The sequence below is a fragment of the Alternaria arbusti genome, assembly GCF_024043155.1.
Source record: "Alternaria arbusti strain BMP 1465 chromosome Unknown scaffold_16, whole genome shotgun sequence".
Taxonomy (NCBI): Eukaryota; Fungi; Ascomycota; class Dothideomycetes; order Pleosporales; family Pleosporaceae; genus Alternaria; species Alternaria arbusti.
Genome location: NW_026249956.1, coordinates 313027 through 329530, shown reverse-complemented (window position 1 = coordinate 329530; position 16504 = coordinate 313027). Strand labels below are relative to the sequence as shown.

Sequence of the window (16504 nt, the reverse complement as noted above, 5' to 3'; positions counted from 1 at the left end):
CAGCGACGAAAGAGCCAGGTCTAGAGTAAGCTGCAACGTGCTTTACGCATTCGCCCGATGTATGCCAACATGTGTCAGTTATCAAGTGAGGGTCTTCTTACTCCATGGACCAACTCATGCAAGCCGTGCCATTATAGATTACTTTTCGTATTGGGTATTGAAGCTCTAAGTAAAGGAGACATGTGGTATATACTAAGGAAAGCTGGTAAAGGATGTCCAGATCATAACAACGTAGCGACAGCGATAGCATCGCCTTCCCCCCAGCCACGCGGGAGCAAACTATAGCTCAACCGCACCTGGGAGGCCAAAATCCCTCCAAACGAATCATTATTGCCGCCTTTATATACCCATGATCGGCGCTGCAGGGTCAGCACCGGGTCCCCGCACAAGGGTGAATAAGCCTGCATCTGCAGGGCTTGCAAATCACGAACAGCGTGTCTCAAACTTTGGCCCAGCCCAAAGGCATATCACGTCCCTGGTTTGCACCCCAGTATCCCCTCGCTTCGGGATAGTCACCTTTTTCGACGCCTTCCCTGAAGAGGTCGCGGACCGTGTCTATTCGCACCGTGTCGCGAGGCTTGAGATCAAATTTGAAGGGAATAGGCTTCGCGATGAGCAGGATGGAGTAATCGAGCGTGGGGTCTTCGGGCTTTTTGGTGATGTCGCCCCATTCCAGAGGCTGACTGGTCAGCTCAGCGGGCTTTGATTTCTCTAGTGTTGCGTCGTTCGTTGGTTTAGATCCAGGGTATGTGAACTTCGCAAGGATCTTTTCTGTCATGGTTGGCTCAGTTGTGTTGAGACTTGTGTTGAGCTCCTCATCCGAGGTGGCGGCCTTCTCATTCATGCCAATCGTATGTTCCGCCCTCATGGGACTCATGGCCGGCATGATGATGGGATCACCTGATGACTTCTTGATGTCGAACAACCACGCAATAGCGCCGATGCCAATCAGTAGATCCTCATCTGCCACAGCTTGCCCTGTGCAAGTCCTCCGGCCGTACCCGAACTGTGTCGAGTTGATTATAGTTGGATACTGAGAAAGAGGTTCTTGATAGGTGGGGTACTCTGGTTTGATCCATCGAAGAGGGTTGAAGGTTTCTGGATCCGGGTATAGATCAGGGTCGCGGGAGATGGCCCTAAGGAAGCATGTCAGAATAGTTTACACCAATCAGGATACAAGTGAACTTACCACTCCAAAGGATGAATGGTACTGCCCTTGGGAATGTGATAGCCATTGTACTCATCATCCTGAATCAAATAGTGGGGAATGCCAGTGGGGACTGGTGGGCGCCATCGAATGCACTCGCGAATGATGGCTCGCAAGAAAGGAAGATTGGGTCTATCCTCTGAACGTGGCATCCGGTCTCCACAGACACGATCGAGTTCCTCATGTAACATCGGCAAGAACTGTGGGTAGTGTGTCATAGCCAGACAAAACGTCTGCATTGGAGCGGCGATAGTAAGAGCTCCAGCGATACCGTGCATGCCAACAGCATATGCGCCTTCGGTATCGGATTTGAATCCCCATTTGCTACGACCATCCAGGAAGGTTTTCATCCAAGATGGGGCTGCTTGTCCAGACTGCACATCGTTCACGACTTGTTCTTGCATGGTCTGGAACCATGTTCGCTCAGTGGTTGCGCGTCGCCTCTCCCAAGCCTTGGGTGGAGAGAGCCAGTCCGGCAGTGACATGAGGAATGGAAGCTTGTTGCTCAGAGAGCCAGTGGGCGAGACACCAATGAGAAGTTCGCGTGCGCGTTGCTTCAGCTCGTCACTACCTTCGCTGTGGCCCCAGGCCAGTCGACAGGTGACGCGAGAGATGAACGACTCAAGGACGTTGTTGTATTGATCAGGTGCGTCCAGTAGCTCGGTCAACATGCGTGTTGATTCCATTTCAGGGTATCGATGGAACGCAGCCTTTTCCGATTCACGCATGATGATGTTCGCAAACTTTCGTTGACGAGTATGGCCCTCTGGAAAGCGTTAGACACTGTTTTATGAGGCGTTTATGAATGTGACTTACCATTTCGACTGAGAAGCGGAAGATATTGCGCGCTTGAACGGTTGTCGTCGATCAAAGAGGGAATATGCGGTCGATCGGAGTAGATGGCCGCTTTCTTCGAAAGCAAGTCCTTTGCAATCTGATCGCTAGATATCCAGACATGGTTATGACCAGCCAGGTCGCATTGATAGATCGGGCCATATTGCTTGCCCCAATCCGCGAACTTGATGAAACCGTTCTTCTCAGGCACCTCAGGTACTGAGCCGAGGATGAAGTAGCCTATCATATATTGGTTAGTCAAGTTACTTCTATGATCATCAAGGTCCAGCAGTAGACCTTCGCCTATGCGATGTGACGGAGAAATAAGATCCATACCTTTGGGTCCTGGTAGAGGCTTTAGGCCTGTCGGTATTCTATGACGACGAGATGAATCCCAGTACCTGTAGATTGCATATGCACCAAGAACAGCTACCGCTAGTAATATTGAAGGAAGCCCCATAATGGCAAACGGTCCGTAGGAAAAGAAATCACACCCAGCGTGACGAGGACCAAGAAGTTGGGTTACGAAAGATGTGCAGCCTTAAGAAGAGATGCGGGTGCATGAGGCACTACATATAGCACCTGTAAGTTCCATGGCAGGAGGGTCACTGCCTGAGCATGTAAGCCTACTCCTGTGGATAGTTTCGAGTACCGATATTCCGTGCGCAGCTACGGGACGCTGCGTGTCAGAGCCGAGAGAGTGGATCATGTCCTCTAACAAGCATGACGCCTGTGATTACAAAAAGTAGCCTCGCTTGTTTGACCAGCTCACTGGTCTGCAAGGACCATGAGTTTTCTGGCTGCGCTGAGTATGCAGCATCAGTGCCAAGGCAGGCATAGTATGTGAATCCTCCGCGACCGTTTTCGTTTAGCTTGCTTAGGACCAAGCTGATAAGGAACATCCTGAGGAAAGCTGCAGGGCGATCGCTGATAGCCGCAGTATTGGAAGGCTATACATCGACGATGTTCTTTTCCGCATCGTTCTGGGCAACTTGCTGTCCTGGTCACCGGTAAGTGACTGACTCGTCAGACGTTCCGGAGATAGTCGCAAGAAGACAATTTGTCAAGGCTAGAAAGCTGTTACTCTAAGGATGTTCTGCCTGAACTCAGTAAGCAGATACGGGTTGCATTGCACGTGTGACCCTTTACGAGAATTGCACATGCAATGTTGCCACCGGGGATCCCTAGGAGATGGCAAGAGGTACAGCTGATGCTGGCTGGGTGGGCTGAACTGACGAGCTCGGCGATGAATCCGAAGGATGCGGCCGTCTTGGAAACACGAGTATTGTGACAGTTGGCTGTCGTGTGTCAGGATGATGATCGGTGCTGATGGTGTTGTTGCATATGGGGCTAATCTATTTTCAGAGGCCTCAAAAACCAATGATCGTCCGGCAGTCGTGCGGATCGCCCCATTTGCGACCATCAGCCTAAAGCCCCTGCTCGCTTCGCGTCCTCTTCCCAAAAGCGTCAACCCTGGATGTTATCTAAGTGAGGAGAGCCGACGTTGCAAGTCCGGCGCGCCTGAGATTCTCTGCCTTCCCTCCAACTTCGCATGGAGGCTTCTCATCGCTCTTGCTCAGTCACGTCATGTTGCCCTGCATTGGACCCTGAGCCTATTGTCTCACCCACGCCCAGGCGCAAAAGCCTTCGTCGGCGACCGCGACCTCCTCCGCGCCGAAGTCTGCATATCTTGACGGTGGCGTGTATGACAGAAACACCTGTCTCGAAGCAAAGTAAGATCGCTTTCGCTCCGTGCTTCTCAGGACAAGCATGAAGTCATTATGTTTGCGACATCACTCCTTGAAACGATAGATCAGTGTACTATTTGTAGCAATGATGGTGTTTCCACTAGGGATCGCGCAAGTAGCTCACCCGCTGTTTTACCAGCAGTTCCCGGCTAGTGTGTACTCGTACTAGCCAGGTACCGACTTACTACAGCTGTCTCCGTAACTCTTTAGGCCGGTGCCGCTACGAACATCGTTCTATCACATAGCGGTTGCCGATATGCCGATTTACTCATCAAAGACGACCCCAACATGCTCACTTGCGTCGAATGATATGGCTTGAGCTCTGTGCCAAGTTCGCGGCGCACAGCGGCCTCGCAGAACACACCTCATCCGGATCGGCTGGTTCTCACTCGACGCGCAAACTCCAGATGTTTCGTCTGCATAGACGCAGATACCACGATCGAATCGCCACCTTCTCAGGGCAACATGGAGATGCACCTAGGCAACGAGCTCCTGGTCGAAGTCAGCCACACGAGTCGGTTGGGTCTACGGGCCCAAATGCAAAAATATACCAGAACCCCAACCAGAATATTGCCAACCCAGTGAATAGTGCGGCGGCGGAGATGACGAATATCGTCACACGATGCTGACTTGAAGAGAACCGCTGCTCAGCATCTTCGAGTTTGCAGTAATTCCTGCGCGTCATGTACCCAACAACCAGGTTCCGATGAGTTCCAAGGCTAAGTTTGGAACGAAACACCGCGTCATGTGCACTGAGCTTATCACAATTTGCACGACCACAGGCATTACAACATCTCGAAGTTGCATAATCGTGCAGCTTCGAGAACGCTTGAGCTTTATCTCACGTTCGTGTTTATGCAGGGTAATCTTTACATCTGCAGTATTACACATCTTGACCAAGTTTTGCTTTGCTTTGATGTCGCACTACCTTAAGACACGACTTTAGGATATCATCCGACACGGAGCTGTGGAACGCGCGGCCCGGTTTTTCTGTGGCCCATGACAATGTCACCTTCCAACGACATACCGCGATACGCAAGCTCGGACTCTACGGCGGTTGGGGAGCATCATCCACACAGCCTTCGGCGAGAACACGCGGCACACGCTCAATTACAGCTGCCATCCGCTATCAGCATGAATCTCTGCCACACCAGGAAATGATGCATTATGCTCTTTATCAGAACTCTCTAACGAAGCCCGTGGTGTTGCTAATACATAGGCTGCCTCTTCTCTTCTTCGCGGGAATTTTTCTGCTGACCACTGACTCCGTTCGTGTTGTCTCCAGACCGCTGATATTAACCGTAGGGCTTAGAGTCACTCCATCTACAGAAGTGATAGGTAAGGTAGTGACCGAGCGTAGTAATTCCCTCTCTGAAGCGGTGGCCCCCTGATTGATCATTGGCGACCTAAAGACACAGCCGCTATCTTCCTACGCCATGCTTGTGACCATAATTCTCGTGGCTAATGCAAGGCGTGCAGACGTAGACTGTGAGCCCACATATATGCAAAGCTCAAGCAATGGCTGTCATCATGGTGGTAAATTGGTGCATGAATACCATGAACCAGTGATTGCACCCTGGTGTTCCCTTGCACCGCAGCATTGTGCGTTGCAGATGTCCGAACGTGTCTGTGCAATATGTCGTCTGTCACCAATTCCATGTCTGGCTGTCGTCAAGGATACTCTTCCTTTCGATGCTCTTGGGGACAGCAAAGATAGCGCATACCACAGCGCTGTACTAGAATCCACTGACGTTCCAGCGATCTCCGGGTACATCGCTTTTGAAACATGGGAGAATAGGGAACTCCGTGCCTGTGCATTCACGTGTTAGACCGAGACATGCATAAAGTTATATGATATATGGAAGTTCTTTTTAGCAGCGCAGAAGATGGCCTAGTTCAACAGCGCTGTAAAAGAGTCGTGTTTGGTAAGAAAACAAGCACTTCCAGCAACCTGTCAGGTTTCACGCTCCAAATACTTGTCTTCCACAAAAGTCCATTCAAGAGACATCAAATTGTCTTCCCTACCCTCTGCAGATGAGGTGGAAGAAAGCCGCTGGATGTTTGGTGCGGTCATGTGCGAATCTGTATTGTCGTCTCATGGTTCCTACCCCGTGTCGAAGGCGCAAGTGCAGTTCATCTTCACGCGGAAGGTACTGCTGTTCATGAGCGAGGCCACTAGACCTTGAGACTATCGCGCCCGGAAGTATTCAGAAATATTGATAGCTTCTTCTAGAATTAAACTCAGGAAAGAACGACGAACAACGCTGCGAAAGTGCGTCAGGCGTGCCAGCATGTGTTGCTCCGCACTTCATTCCGAAATTTTAACTCCGAAACTTTGCATATTACCTAGGTAGGCACTCGCACCTACAGAAAGAGAAGCTCGTTACTCTCACCCATATTTTCATACAATGACCGAGTCACAGTATGTCATCCTCGAAGGTCTGCCGACACCGCAAACGTACCACGATCTCAGAAAGCTCGCTGGCATGACACCCCCACCAATGGAAGCCGTACCCAAGTCACTCGCCAACTCCTTCTGCTGCATCGTCGGCTATGAGCGCAAACACATGGTTGATGACAAGACTCCGGCGCCAGAACAGGAAGCCATCGCAATGGGTCGTTTGGTCGGCGACGGGTCGCTGTTCCTCATCTTGGTGGACGTGGCGGTGCACCCAGATCACCAGCGCAAAGGACTGGGAAAGCGCATCATGCAGAAGCTTGTGGACTACGTGGATGAACATGCACCTTCGGCATATGTGAGCCTTGTAGCTGAAGAGATGGCACAGAAATTCTACCCAATGTATGGCTTCAAAGATGTGGCGCCTAGTATTGGCATGTACAGGATGATTCGGGAACGGAAGATTCAACGGGACATGGTGGAGGATCCAGAATAGGAAGCCTGCGGTCACGAGGCCTGCTACCTCTTTGAATTCCAACCATCGATTTTGGTAGGCAAGCCGTCACAGTCAAAACGCAGTCCGAAGATGGTGGAGGTCGCGCCGGTCAAGTGCGAGGCTTTCACATGGCTGGGCAGCTGGGCAGGGGTTTGGTTTGTGGGGTGGCACCCCACCGATGGCGTCGATGCGCATCACCGCCCAGACTTTATGAATTCACGCATCCAGCTCACAACACTCCCACGTGCGCAGTTGAATACTACGGCATACGCGCGCGATGCGCGTCTATGAGCACTTGTGATGCCTATGTGTACTTTTCCAGACCAGATGATGTCTCCTTCTCCACCCGGCGTCAGGGCCGAAGAACGCCCACTTTCTGTATGTACAATGATACCCGTGGGCAGGCCTGGTCCGCTCTACACGTGCTATCTCCACAGTGCGCGCGTACTCGGCGTCTTCTACCCTTGTTTACATTTGCGAACATGCGCTGATTCGTTTCTAAGCTACAGTCTCTACCCAGCGAATTGCTCCAACTCATCGTTGCCTACCTCGACACCCCTACGCTCAAACACGTCGCTCAAGTCTCACAGACATTCCATCAACATGCCACGGATCTATTGTGGCGTCATGTCTGCTTGGTCGACCAGTGGAAGCTGCACTTGAACGAAGACACAGACAAGGTATGGGGCGAACGCGGTCGTGGTGAGCCAGATGAGCACGACGACACACCCATCATTCAGAAACTGTTTATACTTGCGACGTAGGTATTTCAAGTCTTTCACGAGAACCATGCTAACGTGTCAGTAACCCTACGATCGCGTCCAAGGTCCAGACACTGTCGCATCGATGTCACCTGCCGTCTCCGAACATATTCAGCGAACTCCCACGAATGCGCTTCGACGCCGATAACCTCTCACAAGACGATCGACTACACATACTCCTCAAGCTTGCCATACGGAATCTGATCAACGTGCATACACTGCGGATTGTGTACGGGCACTACAAGCTGACGAACGCACTCGTCACGGGTTTCCTTGACCAAGGTCGACCACGACGTGTTCCTCTTCGTAAACTCTGGCTTGAGAGCTGCAGCTTCAACAAGACTGAGCTATGCCGGCTTCTACCAAACAAAGCTACTGGGCTCGAGAGCATTCGGCTGCGCAGGCTTGGAAAGGACATGTCAGATCAAACACAATGTCCGGGGCTACAGTTTTCCGAGTTCAAGCTTTCCCGTGGCGGACAATACTACCAGATGCATAATGGCGCAGGAGGATTTGTTGGAACTACTATCCACTTCTCTCACGAAGGTCTGCCAGAACGCTGGCCGCGGTCTTCAACAGAAGAGTTAACGGAAAAGGCCAGAGCATACGATGCTATCATGTGGGAGGAACTTCCTGAGATTAGAGACTACATCGATGACAATCCGGTGCATTCCGAGCCTACATCACTTGGACAGTTCGTGCCTGACTCAAGCCCCCCAATGGAATGGCTAATCGCGTGCTCCGCATCCAATCTCACCAGTCTCAACCTGGATTGGATACACTGGCGTCGAAGAGATACAGAACTCACTGGTTCCACCACCGACTCTGGATTATTTCTCTCTGCACTAAGCAGGCTGCGGTTCCCGCACTTGCGTGCATTCCAGATTCGCAATGCTGTTTTACCCCCCACAGTACTCCCAAAAGACGTTTACCTAATGGAAGGACCTTTTCTGGACTTCGTCGAGGCGCACCCTAAGATACAGTGCCTTGGGTGGCCGATGGACAAAATGTACAGCCACACCAAGCCATCTCTTGATATTCAAAATCGATCTCGAGCTCTGGTGGCCCATTTGGCAACAACACTCACGGATCTTCGCATCGATACGCAATATGCAGGGCCTGGGGAACCATTCACGGCAATATGCAGGACGGCAGAAGACATGCAAGAACGTACCCGGCGGCGAAGGTTCATCGACGAGTTCGTGCCTCACATGCGAAAAGTCGAGCAGATCAAGCTAGAAGGCGGCATACCACGCGACGAGAAGCGCGAACTACTCCGAGCATTACACTGGTGTCCGCTGAAGAAGATAGTTATGATTGGCGTTTCTTTTCCAGCAGGGAATACATGGGGCGCTGGCGGACAGCAACTCAGCGCCATTGACCCAGGGCAATCCGGCTCAGAGTTCATCTACAACCTTGAAGACGAAGACCTTTCGGGCATCTTAGCCGCATACCGCCGCGGCTTCCCCATGCCCATGGACTTTACATTCGAACCGAGCTACGGTTGGCCACCCCAAGCGCCCCTTCTCCAGACCGTCGCCCTGCACCACGCGTCTACAGTTGAAGAGCTCAAGATCTGCGGCTACAACGGCTGCCCGGTTCTCTCTTACACAACACCCATCACCAACCCTCTTCTTACCGGTCTCCGCTCTTTCGACAACCTCAAACAACTCGTCATCTCATTCTGGCTGATGACTTGGTATGAAGACTCGTACCGCGACACGGAGATCATCCAGTCTTGGATCGATACACGGTCCCCTTCGTCGACAGCACTCACCATTGTGACGCCTCCGGCATCGCCAACCCATGATCAGCCCGTCGACCCAGGTCAGTTCCCCAACTTTGGTAATCCACGCGTTGTGCCACGGGCTCAGAACTTCAATCGATGGGCTGTTGAGCTCAGGACCAAGTTCACACCCTCTGCACTCGCGTACCGTGTTGCGCGGGACATTGGGCCGTTCCTGAGTGACGTGGCTAAAGAGAGGAAGGGTGGTGTAGGTGTGCGGGCGAGCTTTTGCCTCGGCGTAAAGGAAGAGAGGAGAACTGCGAGCGACATGTTTGATTTGGATATCAGGATCGGGAGAGGCAACCAGGTGTTGGAGTTTGTAGGGCCTAGAGAGGAAGGTGAGAAGGGGCGGTGGTGGACGAAGATCGAGCAGAGGAGGTGGTTTTGAGTGATGGAACTAGACTGTGGTTTACTCGTTATTAGTGTTCAAAGCACTGGTGCATGTAGGTATGCGACTTGGGCCACGTGCGGAGTTTGTATAACAGTTAGTGTGTTAGTCGAGACTTATTTATCTGGATAGGCAAAAAGATCAGGTAATAGCAGCTGGCAGTGTCCCTGTTTGTGTTTTGTCAATTGAGTCGGCATATCCGCAGGTATAATCGATACGGTCGTCTGCACTCGGGTGATGGGTCGCGGGATCGGCCAGCCATTTGCGTACGTTCTTGCGTTCAGCGGTGTAGCGTGTAGAGGTCTCGGTGTTCCGCTCGGTGTATATCCGTCTAACGACCTCGATAGCCTTCGCTTCCCTAAACTCATCAGTGCATCATCTGCGGTTGATTGGCACAGTCGGTGGCTTGATTCATGCTTTTATTTCGTGACAGAACATGATGAATTTTCCGTAGTTATGCCTCCAGAGCTTTGCGCTCAAACGGTGATGCCATCCTCGTTGGTGATGCGAGATGGACAGCAACCGGGAGAGGGATGACAGAACGCCCCATACCGAGCAATACCATTTGCCTATAAGAACCCGCTTTCCGATCATGCACCCGTCCGAATGGCCTTCATCGCGCCTCTACTCCTCCTCCTCGCCAACCTTAAGCTTCATGCGTTTACGAGGACTTGACGGTGGGGCCCTTGGCACCCTTGGGTGTGCCAGTTTGGAATCCGTTGCTGAACTTGCGGTTGACGGTCTTGAGGTATCGCATGCGGCCGGTACCGGTGGTCTTCCTGCGCTTGGCCTTCTCACCCCAGTTGACTGTTCCAATGTTAATCTTCGCGTTCGGTGTGCGCGTTTTAGGTACACGTACACTTGCGGGTCTTAGCAGCAGGGTAGCCGCATGAGGCGCAGGTGTGCTTCTGGATGTGGAGGGATCGTTGACCTGGACATTGAATTAGCCCTTGTCTCTTTCCGTGCCTTCGCATTCCCATTGCTAGCTTCCAGGGAGGTATCACGTACCGCAACGCCTGCAGAGCGTGTGCGTCTTGTTGTGGCGCTTTCCGAAACTGGAGGTACCCTTCGCTATATCGCAGTCAGTCTCGAAGCTCGTGGTTGCGGGTGAGGGTGGGAGTGCGGCGTACTCATTTTGGCTGGGGACTAAAGAGGAATCGTCAGTAACCGGTCATCTACACAGCAAATCGGGAGAGCATACCTGGTGACGCTGTTGTTAGTATCGAGGGTGGGAGTGATCGCGGTTTCGTCGTGCGAGAGCGAAATCGACAACAGCTTAGCGAGACACAATTTCGAACGTGTGTGGGGCTAGCCGTTTCGGGAATGGCGCGACGGGGCTCCACCGGCAGGCACGAGGGGCATCAACACCAGCAGGAACATCGTCACAGCGAGCAGCAACGATCAACGCTCTGCCATCGCTTAATTTGTTCTTCCATCGATTAATGGGAAGGCCTCAACTCATCCACATCGAAGGCGCCTTTGACTGCCACTCATCTACTCGGGACGCCCTCATCAGCGATCTCTACGGACACCACGACGGGCTTTATGACTTGTGACCACGATCATTGCTTGTAGAATGTTTTTGATATCAGTATCCTGACGAATGCTATTTCCGATTCGAGTATCGCGCTTGAAAGGGCTGGACGTTCATTGCTCTACCAGCCATGTCACTAAGGTGGGATGAAGAACAGCTGTCAAATTCCGCAAAAACTATCATCGAAGACATCGGAGAAAACTCACATCTCATCATGCGTCATCTAGGGTATATGACTACCTGGCATGCCTGATATGCACCTTATAACGACTTGATTATGCGATCGTGCTCAGGTCGCTGGTTACGAGTTAGTTGTCATATATCTCGTCGTATGTCGCATACCCCAGAGGAAGAGGGTTGCAGACTCAGAAGCGCCACCGATACGTTACTCTGCCCATGTGATCCATTACAAGCCAGTACGGTTAAAAATAATGCAGGTCGCGGCTCGGGACATGGCAGTCGACATTTAACACCATGTCGATTGATGACTGCACCTCCCAGCTGAGTTCCGCATATGAAAGTCCTCACGATATATCACCCAGCAATACACAATGCAGTCTACATAAGACAGCCTATACTGTATGTGACATTTGTGACATATCTGTGGCTCATCCGCGGATGTCGGCAGAGCCATGAGAGCTGATACCGCGCGTCAAAGTGTCGGAAGTGAACTTCAAATGAAGAAGGTATCCCGTGATAGCACACATACCGCTCAATCCGCAAACAAGATACCTCCCGAGTCAATATGATACAAAATGTTCCCATGTAGAGCCGCCAAAACTCATCGTCACCCAGTTGCGCTAATGTTCCCTCACAGGTACAGCAGCTCCTCCAAGTCCCTAGTCATGTCCGTTGGATATAATCGCTGAATCCCAAATGCATCGTTGGCAGTCGGCTGAGTTTACTTTGGCTGACCCTGGTTGTTGAAACCGAAGTCCTGGTCAGTAGAGTTCGCAGAGTAACCGAACGGAGGATAGCCTCCGCCAGAATAGCCACTGCTGTACTGACCGCCGTTATTGTAGAGGTAGGGTTTTGCAGCGTATGATGGACGCTCTTCCTTGCCGTTGCGGCCAGCGTAGGCAGGACGCGCAGTCCAATGATTGCCGTTCTGATGACCGTTCTGATAGCCAAGACGAGCGTCATTATGGCCGTCCTGAGGAGAAGACATGCCGTGCTGCATCACAGGCTGGAGTTCGCGGACGACCTCAGGGATGTTACCATAGTGACTTGGCAGAGAGTGTGGAGAGCGCTGGTTGTGCGAGGGGAACGGGGGCTGAGGAGTGTGTGGCGGCTCAGCAGCCTTCTGGTCCATGGACTTTTGCAAAGCCTGAATGATCTGCTTCATTTCCTTCATTTCCGCCTCCATGATGGCCATCTTCTTATCCTGCTCCTTCATCGCGTCCGGAATGGTCTCCTTGATACTATCCTTGATGGTATTCACGGTTGCGTAGATGTTGTGTTGATTGTCCACTACTTCCCTTACGCGATCGATGGAAGTCTCTACGCGATTGGCAGTTTCCTTGACAGCATCCAGATGAGATGAGAGTTGCTTGAAGCGCCTGTTGATCAGTGCCAAAGTATCATCATGCCTCGCCTTTGATGTACGTTCCTGGTCCTTGGCGAGCGTCTCCAGTGCGTCCCAAGTAGTCTTACCCACTACATCGAGGTGCTCATTGGTCATGTAGAAGTGGTCTTCGATGGTCTTGGGTGCAAGCGGCTGGGTAATTGCGCTGTAAGACCCGGAAGGCACACTCGCGCGTGCTGAGAACGGAGGACCAGAAATCTTGTGAAGCGGACTGGGAACGGCACTAGGACAGTAAAGCTGGAAATCGCCGTGCGAATCACTGCGGCCTGGGCTGACAGTATTGAGCATATCAGTCAGCCTTGACGAGGACTGATCACCGAGATTGCCGTTCCTTTGTCGTGGGTTCTCATTCTGCTCTCCAATACGCAATTCTTGCATGACGCGGGTTGTGATGCCAACATCGGAGCGCTGATCACGTTCATGAGTGAGCTGCTCGTTTTCGTCGACTTCGCGAGCAGTTGGAGAGTTTGGCTCGATATCCTGGCGGTCTCCTTGGAAGATCATCTTGATTGAGCCGTCGGCCGACTCTTCGCGAGGGTGGAGGACCGTCCGTGACCTTGCGGGGTGTGAGTAGAGAAGGCGCGTTTCGTCAGACTGAGAGAGTTATTAGCGTTTGTACCAGCACATTAGAGGAAGAAGCGGGGTACTGCGTGTGAAGGTACCTGGGCAAGTAAACGCTGAAGGGACAGATGACGACAGGCCCCACTTTTCGGGAAGGTGAGAGAAAGGGCATTGGAAGCAATAACGGACTTACATTCTTAGACGGTGTCTCGCCTTCAGCAAAGGGAAAAGGAGTGATGCGGGATGGAGAGTAGAAGTGCGGCAGCAGACCGGGACCCTCGTCAGCGCTGGTCTCTGACGCTGTATCCGGACGCTCCTTCCTCAGGCGGTCGGGACGAGGAAGCTGCAATGACTCAAGGCCCGCACCTGCCAAAGGAGCATGGTGTTTGACTTCTGCCTTGGTTGGCGAACTGTCCCAGTTGGGGTAGGGCCGTTGCACTGATCCATCCTCTATGAGCTTGGTGTAGTCTTCTGCGGTATATGGGCGGGACTTCGCGGGACTGAATCCACCATGTCCAGGCAGGATATATGACGAACGGACGGGCGAAAGATCAAACTTAGGGAACTGAATACGGCTGATGTTGTCGTTGAAGTCCGAATAGCTGTCACGTAAATCACCACGCGTTGGCGCAGCCCTGCGAAGTGGGCTGGGCTGCCTCTCAGCTGGTGGCGGAGTATCCTTTGCTGGTGGTGAAGGCGGGATGACTGAATCGGACGATTCGTTGACATCAGGCACGGGGCGTGTGTTCTCTACGTTGTACGACTGCTTCTTCAGGCTACCTCTGCCCGGTGAGCCACGGCCACTCGTGCGATGGCGACGCGAAGATCCGCTATGATGGCGATGGGCGTAGCTGTCAGGATTAACGACCTTCGCAGGCAGAGACTTCACCGTGTCTGAGCGTGAAGTCCTTGTAGGGGTGGATTCGACAGGGCGCGCTGGCTTTATGGGGCGGACTGGGATGATGCGAGCCTGACGTGATGCTGTGCCCAAAACCTGCGCTGCTTTGTTTGGCATTGCTGGTGGAGCTGCAGCACTAGAAGACTTGGAAAAGGTATTACGGAGGTTCTGGAAAAGCTTTTTCTTCGGGCTTTTGGGCGGCTCCTCGCGTTCTGGCTGTTGATCTCCACTGGCGATCCGGCACTGTCGTCGCAGGTCTTCCGTCCTGATGTAGATTTCGTCCTCGTTTGCCGAATCTACAAGTTTTAGCACAAGATTGTATACGCAGTACCGTAGACTCACCAATCATTGGAGTGGGCGGAACTTGACCCGTCATCTTGAACAAGTTCTTCTCAGCGCGAGATTCCACCTTTCCTCTAGCCGTCTCCTCGTCGAGAGCTTCAATCTGGGCTTGTGCAGCTACAGCTTCATGTTGACTGCGTCCTGACTGCCTCGAACGTGCCGTCGAGCCGGCATTGATACTTATCCAGGATCCATGCTCTGACTTGCGGGGAGAACGTGCCTGATCGATTAAATTGGTGAACGTAGCCATGGCGGTGCGGCTTCTACCCGAACCCGAGGCTGGAGTGTGTGACTCAGTAGGCGAGGTCAGCGGCGTGTTGTCGGTAGAGCGCTGTCCTTGCTGCCTTTGCTGGTCGATGGACGGTAGAGGGCGCGGAGGCGGCGGCAACGGGAGCGCAATCGGCGGCGGGCGCTTCTTCTCTTCGGTGAACTGGTACGCCATGGGTGCAGAATTTCGTCCAAGTGGGGGATCTGTCCCAAGTGTGAGGAGTTGAGCAGGTGAAGAGGCTTAGAGTCGAACCGGAGTGGTCGTAGCTCAGATAGCGTGAAATGATAGAATTCCCTGTCTCGACCAAAGCGTCAGTATTCGAGTCTTGCAAGTAGCAAAAATCACATGAATCAGAGAACAGAGGAGGCTATCGCGTTGCGGAGGTGTTGCGGTAGAGATTCGTCCACGACAGAGATCGCGTTGTTGAGCAAGACGTAACGGCAAGGCAACAACATCATCAACAACAGTGACGACAGCAAACGCGCTCCTCGTTCACCTCATCTGAAAAGAGGGGTAGCCCACGTGGGGAAGCAGACTTGCAAGAGGAGATCAAGCAAGAGATGGCATCCGCTGTAACGCAGTGGTTACACTAGGCGCGCAGTGGACAGCCCCTAATTCGCATTTTACCTGCCTTTCCAAGCATCAAGACATGTCTGCGTGTTGCATCTCGAACGTAACGTGCAATTGACGGGGGATGGAGTAAAACGCATAGAACGAAACTGAGCAGATTGAAAGAGAACACTACCCACAATGGCGCCTGTATTCGAGAGGTATCCAAAAGATTCACGCCTAATCAAAGAATATCTGCAAACCAACGCTCCCTAGCATGCGGTTATTCGTAGTTGCCGCATAAGCATCTCAAAGGACAATGCACTTCTTGCCCTTCTTCCTCTCGCCGCCCTCTTTCTTCGCGGCTGGCGGCTCAAGTGCTGCTACGATCGCCTGTGGACAAGTCAGCATTTACATCAGCCATTCTTGTACAATATGCTTACCTCGTCAAACACGTCCTTGAGCTTGTATTGGGTCAGCGCCGAACACTCGACGTACTTGACCGCACCAAGCTCCCGCGCCATGCGCTCGCCGTCCTCCTTCTTTACAGGCGCCATTCTCTGTTTTGAGAGCTTGTCTTTTACTGCAGCGTCCTCCCTCAGATCTACTTGTGTGCCGACGATCAGGCAGGGCACGCCCGGGCAGTGGTGATGTACTTCGGGGAACCATTTCTCGCGGACGTTCTCAAAAGAAGCAGGTGAAGTCACGGAGAAGCAGACGAGGAAGACGTCGGTTTGGGGGTATGACAGCGGCCGGAGACGGTCGTAATCTTCCTGTCCGGCAGTATCGAAGAGACCGAGGGTGTATGGCTCGTCACCGATCCTTCAAAGCAGTCAGCAGCTGCTCTACCAATCACAGTCCCAAACCTAAATCCACCGAGGGTTTGCCGCTCCTCCAAATTGTACAAAGAGCAGAGGGAAGCTCACATGACGGTCACGGCGTAGTTGTCGAAGACTGTAGGGACATATTCCGAGGGGAACTTGTTCGTGGTATAACTGATAAGAAGACATGTCTTTCCGACCGCACCGTCGCCGACGACGACGCACCTGTAGGGTAGTAAGCACTAGCATCTGGAGCACGGCGGTCGCACGCCGGGCATGTTAGGTTTCGCGTACTTGATTGTCGCGACCACCATGGTGAAGGCAGGCT

The 16504-nt window shown here is 52.5% G+C and overlaps 6 protein-coding genes across 6 annotated transcripts; 2 read left to right on the top strand and 4 right to left on the bottom strand.

The window, feature by feature from the left end:
- Positions 1-439: 439 nt before the first annotated feature.
- J4E86_009240 (uncharacterized protein) lies at positions 440-2288 on the bottom strand (the record flags this gene model as incomplete). The annotated part of the gene is made up of 3 exons (XM_051449746.1): positions 440-1136; positions 1190-1973; positions 2024-2288. 3 exons carry the CDS (start codon positions 2286-2288, stop codon positions 440-442), a joined length of 1746 nt encoding a protein of 581 aa, XP_051299083.1.
- A 3909-nt stretch (positions 2289-6197) lies between these two features.
- On the top strand, positions 6198-6683 carry J4E86_009239 (uncharacterized protein; the record flags this gene model as incomplete). Its single annotated transcript, XM_051449745.1, has 1 exon — positions 6198-6683. One exon carries the CDS (start codon positions 6198-6200, stop codon positions 6681-6683), a length of 486 nt encoding a protein of 161 aa, XP_051299082.1.
- Positions 6684-7010: 327 nt separating this feature from the next.
- Positions 7011-9618, top strand: J4E86_009238 (uncharacterized protein; the record flags this gene model as incomplete). Its single annotated transcript, XM_051449744.1, has 3 exons — positions 7011-7061; positions 7187-7443; positions 7488-9618. The coding sequence occupies 3 exons, from the start codon at positions 7011-7013 to the stop codon at positions 9616-9618; spliced, it is 2439 nt and encodes an 812-aa protein (XP_051299081.1).
- A 661-nt stretch (positions 9619-10279) lies between these two features.
- RPL37 (60S ribosomal protein L37) lies at positions 10280-10752 on the bottom strand (the record flags this gene model as incomplete). Its single annotated transcript, XM_051449743.1, has 4 exons — positions 10280-10425; positions 10478-10549; positions 10627-10689; positions 10749-10752. The coding sequence occupies 4 exons, from the start codon at positions 10750-10752 to the stop codon at positions 10280-10282; spliced, it is 285 nt and encodes a 94-aa protein (XP_051299080.1).
- Positions 10753-12053: 1301 nt separating this feature from the next.
- Positions 12054-14980, bottom strand: J4E86_009236 (uncharacterized protein; the record flags this gene model as incomplete). The annotated part of the gene is made up of 3 exons (XM_051449742.1): positions 12054-13331; positions 13492-14492; positions 14539-14980. The coding sequence occupies 3 exons, from the start codon at positions 14978-14980 to the stop codon at positions 12054-12056; spliced, it is 2721 nt and encodes a 906-aa protein (XP_051299079.1).
- A 684-nt stretch (positions 14981-15664) lies between these two features.
- CDC42 (Rho GTPase) lies at positions 15665-16490 on the bottom strand (the record flags this gene model as incomplete). Its single annotated transcript, XM_051449741.1, has 4 exons — positions 15665-15748; positions 15799-16177; positions 16282-16401; positions 16471-16490. The coding sequence occupies 4 exons, from the start codon at positions 16488-16490 to the stop codon at positions 15665-15667; spliced, it is 603 nt and encodes a 200-aa protein (XP_051299078.1).
- Positions 16491-16504: the final 14 nt, after the last annotated feature.